Source organism: Ranitomeya imitator, chromosome 3 (assembly GCF_032444005.1).
Source record: "Ranitomeya imitator isolate aRanImi1 chromosome 3, aRanImi1.pri, whole genome shotgun sequence".
Taxonomy (NCBI): Eukaryota; Metazoa; Chordata; class Amphibia; order Anura; family Dendrobatidae; genus Ranitomeya; species Ranitomeya imitator.
Genome location: NC_091284.1, coordinates 131005393 through 131019302, shown reverse-complemented (window position 1 = coordinate 131019302; position 13910 = coordinate 131005393). Strand labels below are relative to the sequence as shown.

The window sequence follows — 13910 nt, the reverse complement described above, 5'->3', positions numbered from 1 at the left end:
TTTTAAGCTTGCGGTTGCTGCCTGTAGCGCCGCTACCGCTATTTGTGCGAGGTGACCCACGGACCCGGGCTTTAAGGTATCTGCGGACCTCCCTTATCCCAGGGACCAGGACCCCCCAAGCCTTGGCCCTGCAGGTGTACTCAAGGTAGATGCGGTGGGTCGGTGCTCAATCCACCATCGCCATAGTCAGGGAGGGGGTGGAGAGCTTCTACCGCCTTCCATCATCCGCTATAACAGTGGTGATGCAGTGGGGGGCTGCACGGACGCCATAAATATCATGTCCGGCTATGCACCTGGCTCCAGGAGAGGTAAATGGAGGGCTACTCCATGTGGTCACCTGCTATGGAGGGGGGAGATTGGAACGCGAAGGAACCTTTGCCTGTAAAGTGAGCTCAGGGCTGGCATTCAACGGTGCAGGAAAGGATACGGGAGGGACGCTCCACGTACTTGCCTGCTGATGGTTTGGGGGAGATCGGAACCTAGAAAGGATCCGTTGCCCCCATTCGCTCCGTTAAGGGAAAAATAGAATAAAATAAAAATAAAAACGATGGGGTCTGAAAGCAGACCCAAGTGCCTCCTACAGACACTAAGCAAGAGCTGGTTCACTTGGAGCCAGCAGGAGGGTGTATACTGCAGGGGAGGAACTATTCTTTCTGTATTACTTAGTGTCCTCCTAGTGGCAGCAGCATAACACCCCATGGTCCTGTGTCCCCCAATGAGGCGTAGTAGAAATTTAAATGTTGAAATGCTCCCAATGTTATAAAATCATCAGATATCGGGGGCCCGGGGCAGGAAAAAAAAAGTTAATTGTGGGAAAGATTCTGCCAGTCTAAGAGGACCTCGACAGTAATAAAAATAAATCCGGATGTAATGGTAGATAACGTTTGGACAGTCAATGCCGATATTTACATCTACATCTAGCAGCTTAAATATGATCACATGAATGCAAGAGATAGTTGCCCTTGCAAAACAATAAAGGCCTCCTATGCGCACAAGATGAATGAACGTTTCACTAAACAGCACTGACGAAAAAGGCGGATAGGAGGCTGGAACAAGTCCCACTTTTGTCTTGGACGCACTGATAGCCGGCAAGTACGGTAGTCTGAGAAGTGGATTACGCAACAAAACATGACGTGTGTCCCAGAAGCAGTTTTTCAACAGTACAAAGCTAGGCAACATATATTGCTCATGCTACTGTGAGCAGCAGAAAGACCTAGACATGTTATCCTGGTCTGCTCTGTGTCTGGACTTGTTTACCCATCAAGCACGTCTGGGACAACACTGGATGGCAATTGCAAAAGGGCTGCCAGGAACAGATGTTGAGGATTTGCCAGCCCAAGTGCATTCTGCCTGGCAGAACACTCCTCAGACAACCATTAATAACCTCACTGATAGTAGCCAAACCATGTGGCGAGAGGTTTTGAAAAATGTGTTTCCATTTTTTCATCAATTGCATATCATTACGATGCCTATATGAAGGAGAGAATGGCTAATGAAATCAATTATTAAACCTTATATAAGTCAGTTCAGATATGGTGTAGCAAGATGGCGATTGTGTCCTGGAAACACCCTGGAAGGAATCCTTGGAATGCAGGAGTGAAGACACTGAAATACACCAAGACCCCATATTTGGAAATGAAGTTGGAATGGACCAATCATAGAGTGACACTAGCTGTTCAGAAGTTGTGCAACACCCATATCCTGCCTGTAGCGAGGTTCTTTGTCCTGAAAATAAAGTTTCAGTTGTGTGCCATCTTTGGCCGAGACAGGACTGTGTATCTATGTCGGTATCTGATACATTCTTTGGCCTCTAAGCGCACACGCAGCTTATATTTGGTGAGGTACTAGCAATCTTATAGATCTCACTTTAAGGGATCACCCTTACACCTATAGATGCCGTGATTTCCATAATTCCATGACTTTCCTCTTGGCGTTACAATTTGAATGTTGAGGAGTGTATGTTTTTAGAACATATAAGTACACCCAAAAATATATGCACACATAAAAAAATACTGTAAACCATAATTTAATCAGCATGATTACAAGATTAATGGGCCAAAAAAATAACACCATACTGTGAATTACAGACAAACTGCACCCTATGGAATATGAATGAGACCATGAAGGAGAGAACTTACCCATGTCATTGAGTGGAGAGGCTGTTGTCAGGTGACCCTGCTTCAATAGCTGCATTCTGGCTTCTTCACTCTCAATAAGCAATTCAGAGACCATGTTACAAGGGATGTATCCAGTCCTTTCCTCACATTTTCCTTGATAGAAGCCATCTGAATCTTTATCCCCAAACACCTGCGAACAATACAATTGTTTATTTTTTTTATTAAAATACAAATCTAAGATGAAGTGGCGCAAAGTGTCAAAAGGGCTAAATCCTGCAGCGAATCAAACAATTTCCCACAGAAAATCGTAAATAGTAAATGTCCAGAAGCAAAAATATACATAAGTATAAGGATATTAGTATATCCTTGGCGCGAACCTAACATACTTATGTATATTTTTGCTTTTGGATATTTTTTTATTAAGTTGAGGCTGGCTGTAATTTTGTAATGATTTGCAGGAATGACTGAGTTTGAGAGACTTTAAAAACTTTACATAAAATTCACTTTTGCAGTACCTGTAAAATCTGTCCCTCTTTAAAGGGAAGTTCTTCCATATAAGCCTCAGGATTTGGGGACATTGTCGCTGGATGGTAATCAAAAAGGGCAACAAATAGCCTTGGTGAAGCTGCATCCAGGTCACTAGAGGGGCAGTTTCTATCTTCTAACACTTTTTCTTGAAAATACTCCGGCTGTGTAGAATGTATGACATCTGACCAAGAGAAAACAACTTTGTTAAACCACTTACAATAACAGATACCAAAGAAGAATCCTGAAAAATATACCTGACTCGGAGTCTGAAGTCAGGTGGCTTGTAGTTCTTCTGTCTGATGCCATGTGCCTGGTAGGACTGAGATGTAATTGCATTTTGGTGTCTTCAGGCAAATCCTCCTATAGACAAAGCAATAGAATAAACAAACAAGTTGTGTTCTCTACATAAGATTACAATTTGGATGAGGCCGAGCTGAGAGCAGCGCAAACAACCAAAATGCACTTCAAGGAACTAGGATTTCATGCAATACTCCTCCATGAAAATTGACATCAATCTTGCTTTATGAATTACTGGGGGATCAGAAATACAAAGGATTTCTATTGACGGTAGATCTTTTTGAAATAAAACAACTTATTGATAGTAAAGAAAGACTTTGTCCTATTAGTCACATATTGACTTGTACTGATATCAATAGAAAAGCGGAGATCTGTAATGATCAGTGACCAGTACAGGAGACTGAACACTATTTTAATTGTGTTTTTTTATTTTTTTTTTGTATGAGAAACATAGAAATCTGTTATCACATAATTGACAAGAAAGCCTCAGAAACCCAAACTTGTGTTACTAACACAAAACCTCTGCAAGTTATAGTCCCCGGGTAAAAACAGTCTTACTAAATTTTGTCTCTCTGTGTATTGGAGTTTGACATCCAGAACAAAAACTCTGATTCCAGCAAGGAGTCGCTTATTATGAGGCTGTGCGTTGCGGTTTCAATAAGATCAGTGTTTTCTCAGCACTGGAGAATATCACTACATGACAAGCTGCCTCATGCCTCCTAGTCATGCTGCTCTGTGTAACCCCGCCACTAACACTGATTGGCAGCTGTGTACACTCTACATTGCCAAAAACCTGCCAATCAGTGGTGTGGGCGGGGTTATAGTGAGCTCCGCATTCAGTGATTGCATCAAAATGACAGCATGCAGGCCAATAAGTGACACATCAGGGGTGTCAAACTGCATTCCTCGAGGGCTGCAAACAGGTCATGTTTTCAGGATTTCCTTGTACTGCACAGGTGATAATTTAATCATCTACACAAATAATGAGTTGGTGATTAAATTATCACCTGTGCAGTACAAGGAAATCCTGAAAACATGACCTGTTTGCAGCCCTCAAGGAATGCAGTTTGACACCCCTGCCCTACATCATACTGCTATCAGATTACATAACAAAAAGCTGCTGAAAATACCCTAACCCCACCCCTATTCTAACCTTAGTGGAAAAAAAAAAATTTCTTAATTTTTTTATTGTCCCTACCTATGGGGGTGACAAAGGGGGGGGGGGGTCATTTACTATTTTTTTTATTTTGATCACTGAGATAGGTTATATCTCAGTGATCAAAATGCACTTTGGAATGAATCTGCCGGCCGGCAGATTCGGCGGGCGCACTGCGCATGCGCCCGCCATTTTGCAAGATGGCGGCGCCCAGGGAGAAGACGACCGGACGGACACCGGGAGGCCGGGTAAGTATAAGGGGGGAGATGAGGGCACGGGGGGGCGTCGGAGAACGGGGGGTGGCATCGGAGCATGGGGGGTGGCATCGGAGCATGGGGGGGTGGGATTGGGGCACGGGGGGGCAGCCACACTGCAGCGGTTCTGCACCACAAACCGCAGAAAACCCGCAGATATTTTTTTCATCTGCGGGTTTTACTGCGGGTTTGACCTCACAATGGAGGTCTATGGGTGCAGAACCGCTGCAGTTCCGCAAAAAGAAGTGACATGGTACTTCTTTTTTACCGCGGCTATTCAGCGCGGCTTTTTTCGCGATTTTCCGCAATGTGGGCACAGCAGTTCCTGTTTTCCATAGGGTACATTGTAATGTACCCTGCATGGAAAACAGCTGCGGACCCGCAGCGGGAAAATCGCGGCGATTCCGCATTAAAAAAAGGATGGTGTGAACATGGCCTAAACCTTCAGGAGGAATAACTGAGGGATGGCACAAAGCAGAGTTGTAAGACATGATGCTGCAGGATTGTTATTCATGAATAAACACGTCAGAAGTGGCTTAGGTTCTTTCTAACTACAATCTACATTTACGAATGATAGAAGTTGATTATGTCAATTTTTCAATAAGGAATATTGTACGCTTAATGGTTTTTAATACATCGCTCTACAAAGCACTTAAAGCAAAGCAGACAAGATCACACAGCAGAAGCCCTAAAATGCTTCTTTTTCCCAGGTCGCTGGCTTTTCATAGCATATGAAAAGCAAACTAGGCAGAGATGGTACGAATAAAGCTGCAGCCACTACATAACGCATCTAGACACCGGGAATAAAGGAAGCCGCTGAGCACATCACTGTAAGCACTGGGGATACAAACGTCACCTTTCCATCACTTTCCCATCGAATTGAACGCACACTTCTACTTGCCGCTCTGGACACGGGATCATCTTTATTACAGCTTGGTGAAGCTAGTCCAGCCTTGGGAATGGAGGGGGTTTTCTTAACATATTGTCCTGCGCTCTGTTCTTTAATTGGTTTCTTCGCATAATTTTTCCTTCTGGTGTGCTGGATAGGCTCAGAATAACCAGAGCTTTCACTCCAACCTTCTCTGTCAGTCTGAGAGCCATCTTCCCACAGGTCAGCTTTGGCCCTGTTAGTAATATGGACCGGGACTGATGGCTCATCCTCGTCTTCCGTATCATATTCAACATCAATTTCTAAATGCTTACTGCTGAAAGAACTGGGAGCTTTTGGTTTATAATTAGTGGACCCGGGCAGGCGACGCCGTCGAGAAGGTTTATTTTTCAGGCCTTTGTGGTTGATTTGGACAGAGTCCCGTGCAGTACCACCAGATACCGGCTCCTTCAGTTTGCAGGATCTGGAGTTGTAAAATACACCTTGACTAGAATTTGTGGCCATTCGGCTGCAGTGCTCCCGGCTATCATTCTGCTTTTTTCGGTTCGGCTCTGTGAAATAACAAGCTTTATCAATATCATAGCTGGTCCTTCTAGGTTTCCACATTTGGGCTTCAGAGACCGGAGGTCTTGTGTCTGATGAAGACTGATAAACACAATTCTTTGACTTCAGACAACAATCGTCATCAAGAAAGACACTGTCGTCCCCGCATTCCATTTTCATGTTGTTCGTGACACTCCTTTTAATGGAGGTGTCAGTGGGTACATTTACACAGCTTATAGTTCCTGGTTTTGGGGAGAAGGCTCTATGGGAGTTTCCATATGGGTACATCTGGGGCTCCATGGTACAGTGCAAGTTCTTAGAAACACTGCGAGGAGAAAGATCGTCATCTTCGTCTTCTTCTTCTGTCACCTCCGGGATGCTAAATAATTTTTTACTGCAATGTTTCTGTAAAGGTATATCCAAAATCCTTTCAAGAATTTCCTCATCACTGTCCGTCTCACAATAGTCGAACTGCATAAAGTTTCAAAAGGGAATCACAAAGCAAAATTATGTAATGTAAAAGCAGTGAACACAGTAGAAATTTACAAATAAAAAAAAATCTGGGTACGGGTACTGGTGGCAACACACATTACAGTATGTTGTCAGACTAAAGAAAAGTCGGCCATGTTGGATTTCAGTATGCACAATACTTTTGTTCTTGAGGGAGGCAATTACCTCTCATTGTGGCAAACACCTCACCCTTGGGCAACCGTCCATGTGTATTATGGGGTCATGAAGAACAGCTAATGGCCAAATAAGTATGGCTAGCCCTATAGAAGTCACAGTCCTCGTGTGAAAAGACAATTTGCTAGACTGTCTGCATTGTACACTGAATGGAATATGTCAGTAGGATTTCTTAAAACATCTCTCTTATGGATGCCATGGCATTGAGGGTAATATGTCAGCCTATGTCCTCATGTTCTTAAAAAAGAAAAAATACCGGGGTATATTATATATAGTGCTGTATGTGTATAATATATGTGACCAAACCCCTACAGTATTAAAAGGGGTTGCCAGGATTCAAAAAACAAGGCTTCCTTTTCCTAATACCAGTGCCACTCCTCTGTACTGATTTGTATTCTGGTATTGTAGCTTTGTAACCTTCTTATTAAATAAATCAGAGCTGCAATGCCAAGGGGAATGTTTTTGGTAGTCGGCAGCCATGTTTTGATAATTATAGAGAACCCTAAACAACGTGGTCAAAATGCTTTTACAAATATCTGCTTGTAAAAGATCAAGATTTCATACTTCTATTGATAAACCGCATACCTTTCCAGAACTGGCTCCACCTGTGCTGGTTGGTGTTGATCCCAATTTTTTGGCACTAGGAACAACAATGCAATCTTCTTCCACCTCCTCCTCTTCCTCCAGGATATCCGAGAGGTTAGAACTACGGCTGTGATCATGAAGTGCACTCGGATGTGGGTCCAACTGTAATTTCAATTGGAAAAATAAAAATAGGTGATCCGCACTTCTCTTGGCAATGCTATGCAAGTAGTAAATGCTCTGCAATAGTCACGTTAACCCGAAACTGTGAAAGATTTAAATCACAATACTGTTCCCTTTTTTAAGATAAAATAGCGTTGATACGTTTAACATTAAAGTGTCAATAAGCTTTAAAAGATAAAAAAAAAAAAAAAAGATCCAAAGCAGATATTTTAGGGGACACCATGTAAGGCGAGCAGTTCTAACAATGCTATAGTAAAGGGGTGGTCCAAAGGCAAAGTTATTTTCATTCTAAATCTCTATTTAGTGGCAGAATCTAAACTATTTTTTTAGTGGCAGAATCTAAACTATTTTTTCATTTACTTGCATTAATCTCGCCCTTCCTAACTACACTAGAACTGCTTTTCTATTTTTTTCCCCAATTTCTTCTTTGATGAAACTTCATTTGAGAATCCCAGAGAAAACTGGGATACTCAAACGAAGCGTCATCAGGGGCAGAGCCCATTGCAGCAGCTCCTGTCCCTCCCGGAAATGAAGCGTCAGAGCGTGCGCTGTCATTGTGCACATCGCACAGTGTACAGGGACTAGCCCAGCCCCTGAAAAAAGCATCACTGATGCACTGGAATTCTCAAACGAAGTGTCATCAGAGTGCATGTGGTCATTGTGCATAGTGTGCAGGGACTACCCCAGCCACCGAGATGAACATTACAGATGCGCTGGGATTCTCAAACGACACGTCACCAGAGCATGTACCGTCATTGTGCACATCGCACAGTGTGCATGGACTAGCCAAACCCCTGAGACGAACATTACTGATGCACTGGGATTCTCAAACGAAACGTCATCAAAGAGGAAATAGGGGGAAAAATAGAAAAGCAGTTCGATAGGGTAGTTAGTAAACAGTAGGGAATTTTTAATACAAGTGTATTAGAAAATAAATTAAATGATGGCACTAAATAGGGATTTAGAATGAAAATTACTTTGCCTTTGGACCACCCCTTTTAGGTTTGCCATTCATATAATTTTTTAATATGTGAGTGAAGACTCTGAATTTTTCAATATTTCAAACACAGTTTAGAAATTTGTCCTATACTTTCCATGGCTACTAACCTCTGCCTCATAACTGACGTTAGTCAGACTTGACTCCTTATTCTCATCTCTGTTTACATCAAGAAAGTCCGCAATGGAAACTCCTCGGCAGTTTAAGTTGGTCGTTTCCACTTCCTCGGGTAACCCAGTCTCCGGACTCGAGCATTCCTCTTTGGCAGCTACGTTTGTCTCCAAACTGTTCACGTTGCACCAAGCTATACCAATCGGCAGGCCACTCGTATTTCCTTTGTCACTTAGTTCAGGTTCTTTGGTGTTTGGAAGTATTTTCTAAAGGGGTTTACACATGGTATTTAATAGAACTGTGAAAATGAAACGTGTTTAACTCAAATAAAAAAATATTTGTTATGCTTTACTTATATAGCACTATCATATTCCACAACGCTTTACAGACATTATTTTCACTATCATAATTCAATGGGGCACACAATCTAAATCTGTCACTATGTCTTTTGCATGTGGGAGGCAACCAGAGAACCCGGAGGAAACCCACACAAACACGGGGAGAACATACAGACTCCTTGCAGATGTTGTCCGTCATGGGATTTGAAGCCAGGACCCCAGCGCTGCAAGGATGCAGTGCTAACCACTGAACCACCGTGCTGTCTTTAAAAGAAAAACCCAGGAAACTGCATTAGATTGGATGATACCAAAAGCTGGGTTTTCAGGGCATGAATGTAGCCATTAAAGAGGACCTGTCACCGCTTTTCTGGCTTACAAGCTAAAAATATCAGTCAATTTTAAAGATGGAATGGCACAGGACGCTGACTTTTACTTTGAGCCCCTTTTCATATTACTCCCGTTAATTCCTTTAACGTGCGGTTTCCCATAAGCAACTGGATTCTGGTACTCAGCTCAACTAGCCATTGCAATCCTATTTTCCATATCACAAAAGATAAAAGACAGCGGCACTCACCAGTTTGCTGAATAAACGTCTTTAATGTGCCTTCAACCATGGACCCGTAGAAGTGCTGATTGCACGAAACGGCCGTCGTCCTCCTTCACTCCCCGCACCCTCGCTACAACCTGGCATGTGTCTAAAATAATCCGTGTTATGGACTGAAGGCACATTAAAGGCCTTTATTCAGCAAACTGGCGAGTGTCGCTGTCTTATCTTTTGTGATATGAAAAATATCAGTTAATTGAGTGTCCGCTATGCATTCCATAACTACTTATGAAACCCCCTGACTCCACATGTATCACACATAAAAACCATTTTAATTGCTCCCGTGCTGTATGGTAATGTGTTCAGTCCGGTCCAATGGGCGCTGCTACCGTTCCCTCACTCCACCCATCCTCGGCTTGCTGTACGCATTCTTTGACGGGAATAACGTAGGGCGCTTAGAGATTTTGCGCCTGTGCAGTCAAATGGGATCTCGCGCATGCACAGTATGCTTTTCCCAACTGCGGGCAAAGCTGAAAAGCAGTAGATCGCCTGTGTTTAGCAGGGGCGATCGGGTTATCGTAGCTTCTAGTCTCCCATGGAGACTATTGAAGCAAGTGAAAAGTAAGAAAAAAATATATATAAAAGTTCAAATCACCCCCCCATTCAAAATAATAAATATATATAACTTTTTTTTTTTACTTTTCACTTGCTTCATTAGTCTCCATGGGAGACTAGAAGCTACGATAACCCGATTGCCCATCTATTAAGCTATGATAAAATAATTAAATCCGATCGGTAAATGGTGTAGCGAAAAAAAAAGTCAAAACGCCATAATTACATTTTTGTTCAATGCAACATTGTATTAAAATGCAATAACAGACGATCAAAAGATCTCATCCACACCAACATGGTATCATTAAAGACATCAGCTTGGCTCGCAAAAAAACAAGTCCTCACCAAGCCCCAGATCACGAAAAATGGAGATGGTACGGGTCTCGGAAAATGACGCAATTTATTTTCTTTTTCCCCAAAAAACTTTGGACGTTTGGTATCTACAGACTCGTAATGACCTGGAGAATCATAATGGCAGGTCAGTTTTAGCATGTGGTAATTATGGTAAAAGAAAAAAAAAAAAGAAAAAAAAAAAACCCGTTGTGGAATTGCACTTTTTTGCAACTTCACCGAACTTGGAATTTTTTTTCCCGGTTTAGAATACACGACATGGTAAAACCAGTGGTGCAGTTCAAAAATACAACTCGTCCAGCAAAAAACAAGCCCTCACGTGGCCCTATTGATGGAAAAACAAAAAAGTTATAGCTTTGGGAAGAAGGGGACTGAAAAACAGAAACACAAAAACAAAAAAGTGCTGCAGTGTGAAGGGGTTAAACCAGATTATATCACACAAAATAGTTAATAAATAATATTTACCATACTTTACATCAACAACAATTTTTAAACTTTTTTTGTTAGGAAATTAGAAGGGTTGAAAGTTTATCTTCAATTTCTCATTTTTTCAACATTTACAAAACCAATTTTTCTTTTAGAAACCACATCATGTGAAGTGACTGAGGGGATTTATGACAGAAAATACCCAAACGCGACACCATTCTAAAAACTGCACCCTTCAAAGTGCTCAAAACCACACAAAAGAAGTTTATTAACCCTTCAGGCGCTTCACAGGAATTAAAGCAATATGGAAGGAAAACAAAATGTAAATTTTACTTTTTCACACAAAAATTTTTATTTGTGCCCCAAATATTTGGCATTTTTACAAAGGTAACAATAGAAAATGGACTGTACAATTTTGTTGTGCAATTTATCCCGCGTACACAGAAACCCCATATGGGGTGGAAAACTGCTGTTTGGAAGATTATTTGACTTTTGGGGCGTAAAATTGGCTGTAATCGAATAGTGCCCATACATTGTGCCCAGCTTGTGCTTCTGGACACATAAACCTCATAAATTAGGCGGGCTCTCACCACTACAGAAGTGGCAAACGAGGACGCTAAATGTGATTTAGGCACACTGGGGCTCAGAAGGGAGGGGGCAATTGTATTTGGGAGAGCAGAATTTGCTGGACTTTATTTTTTTCTTTAGGTGGCGGTGAGGAGGCATTCCACTTTTCCAGAGCCGTTGAGCTACCAATAATGTGGAAGCCCCCTATATTTCCATTAACAGGTGACAGACCTGAGTGGGGACTTGTTTTTTTGTGACTTGAGGTGAAGCTTTTACTGGAAACATTATCCATAACATTTAGGATCACATTTATTCTTGATACCAGATTTATATTAGGTTTGGCTGCTGTTAGGCTGTGTTCACACGTTGCGGTTTTTTCGCGGTTTTTCCCGATAAAAACGCTATAAAACCGCAAAAAAAACGCATACAATAAGCATCCCATCATTTAGAATGAATTCCGCATGTTTTGTGCACATGATGCGTTTCTTTCCGCAAAAAAAAAAACGCATACCGCACAAAATCCGGACATGCTCTATCTTTTTGCGGTTTTTTTGCGGATTTCCCACTCCAAAATGCATTGGGAAGTATCCGGAAAAAACCGCGGCAAAAACGCGTCAAAACCGCGGCAAAAACGCATGCGGTTTTCTTGCGGATTTCATGCAGAAAATGTCTGGAATTCTCAGGAATTTTCTGCATGAATTCCTGAACGTGTGCACATAGCCTTACAGACAAAAAATACGGTACTTTTATACAAATAATAGTTTTTGCATCATTATATTTTGAGAGAGATACTTTTTCTATATTTCTGCAGACAGAGTCAAGTGCCAGTTTATTTTTGCGGAACGAGTTAACTTTTTATTGGTTCCATTTTTGAGTACATATTTCTTGATCGCTTTCTATTCAGAATTTAGAGAGGCAGAATGAACAAAAACAGCAATTAAGGAATTGTTTTTGAGGATTTTTTTTTAATGCTGCTCACCCTGTGTTAAAACTGATAAGACAGCTGTATACTACGGGTCAGTATGATTACAGCAATACTACATTTATATAATTTTTTTATGTTTGCAATTTTTGCACAAAAACTATTTTATAGAAAAATAATTGATTTTGCATCGCTTCATTCTGGGAGGTATAACCTTTTTATTTTTCCATTGATAGAGCAGTATGGTGGCTTGTGTTTTTTTGGGGGGGATAAGACGTCTTTTTCAGGATACTATTTTTATTTACATTTGTCTTAATTGCGTTTTATTCCATTTTTTTGTTTGGTGATATGATGATGATATGATGGTGATATGCCTCTTTTTTATTGATCTTTTTAATGGTGTTCACTGAAGGGGTTAAGTAGTGGCCCGGCGCCTGTGCACTGCAGTACTTTGCTCTGCCCTCAACAGGGCAGACAAAGTACGCCTGCGCTAGAGCCGCAGCGTGAAGACGAGAAGAGGACGTCATCTGATGAAGATAGGAGGCACCGGACCCAGACCAACAGCGGGAACGCCCCTGGGTGAGTATAATCTAACGTTTTTTTCTCATCTTTTAGGATACATCGGGGGCTCATCTACAGCATTACAGAATGCTGTAGATAAACCCCTGATGCCGGTGGGCTTACTTCACCCGCGATTTTGGGGGTGACAGGTTCCCTTTAAGTAAACACAAGTAATTATTGGTTTACAAATGTGTTCATTTTTTGTGTTTTTTTTTTAAAAATGGTTTTTAAAAAAATTACCTTTTTTACTTTGTTACTTAGTCCCTGTATGGGACTACAACTTTTATTTCTCTGATTGCTGGTCAGTCAGCAGCAGGGATTACCAGGCAACTGTTGTTGGCAGACCCGGATTTGACCTCAGGCTGCCATGATAACCCATAGCTGCCCACCGCCCTAACCCTTTGACAGTGAAATGGCAAAGGTTTAATGTGGATAAATGTAAGGTTATGCATTTGGGATGAGGAAACAATGTCACTGAAAAAGAGTTGAGTGTATTGGTTGACAACAAACTCAACTTTAGCGACCAGTGCTACACAGCTTTTGCCTATGCAAATACAATAATGCATTACCAGAGGCTCATGACAAGAACATAGTTTTGCCTGTACAAACAAGTCATTAGTGCACACGTTGCGGAATTTCCGCGGAAATTCTGCAACTCCTGGCGCGGGTATATCGGATGTGGAATTGGCATGCGTTTTCCCGCTAAACACTAGCGTTTTACAAGCGTAATTAGTTTGCACAATGCTAGCGTTTTACAAGCAATCTGTGGCATCGCTTGCAAAACTGATTGACAGGTTGGTCACACTTGTCAAACATAGTGTGTGACCAACTTTTTACTATTGATGCTGCCTATGCAGCATCAATAGTAAAAAGATATAACGTTAAAAATAATAAAAAAAAAAAAAAGATTATTTTCACCTTCCGATGTCACCCGATCTCCTCAGCAGTGCACGCGGCGGCTTCCGTTCCCAGGGATGCTGTGTGCGAAGGACCTGGGATGACCGTGAGGCGGGAGGACTCTGGGGGCCATCGGAAAGCGAGTAGATCATATATACACATATATATATATATATATTTTTTTTTTTAACAGTGATATGGTGCTCAGTCCGTGGAGGAGAGTCTCCTCTCCTCCATCCTGGGTACCATCCGCACATAAACCACTTACTTCCCGCATGGTGGGCATAGCCCCATGTGGAAAGTAAGCGGATCAATGCATTCCTATGTGTGCGGAATCCCCATGATTTGATG

At 41.8% G+C, this 13910-nt stretch overlaps 1 protein-coding gene across 1 annotated transcript in view; it reads right to left on the bottom strand.

The window, feature by feature from the left end:
* TSPOAP1 (TSPO associated protein 1) overlaps window positions 1-13910 on the bottom strand; it is a 249325-nt gene that overhangs the window by 35900 nt on the left and 199515 nt on the right. The window contains exons 19-24 of the mRNA XM_069759747.1: window positions 8341-8607; window positions 7054-7215; window positions 5209-6255; window positions 2900-3005; window positions 2633-2826; window positions 2139-2307 (exon numbers count right to left, since the gene is read on the bottom strand). Coding sequence (XP_069615848.1) covers window positions 2139-2307; window positions 2633-2826; window positions 2900-3005; window positions 5209-6255; window positions 7054-7215; window positions 8341-8607 — 1945 coding nt within the window. The remainder of the gene's footprint in view (window positions 1-2138; window positions 2308-2632; window positions 2827-2899; window positions 3006-5208; window positions 6256-7053; window positions 7216-8340; window positions 8608-13910) is intronic.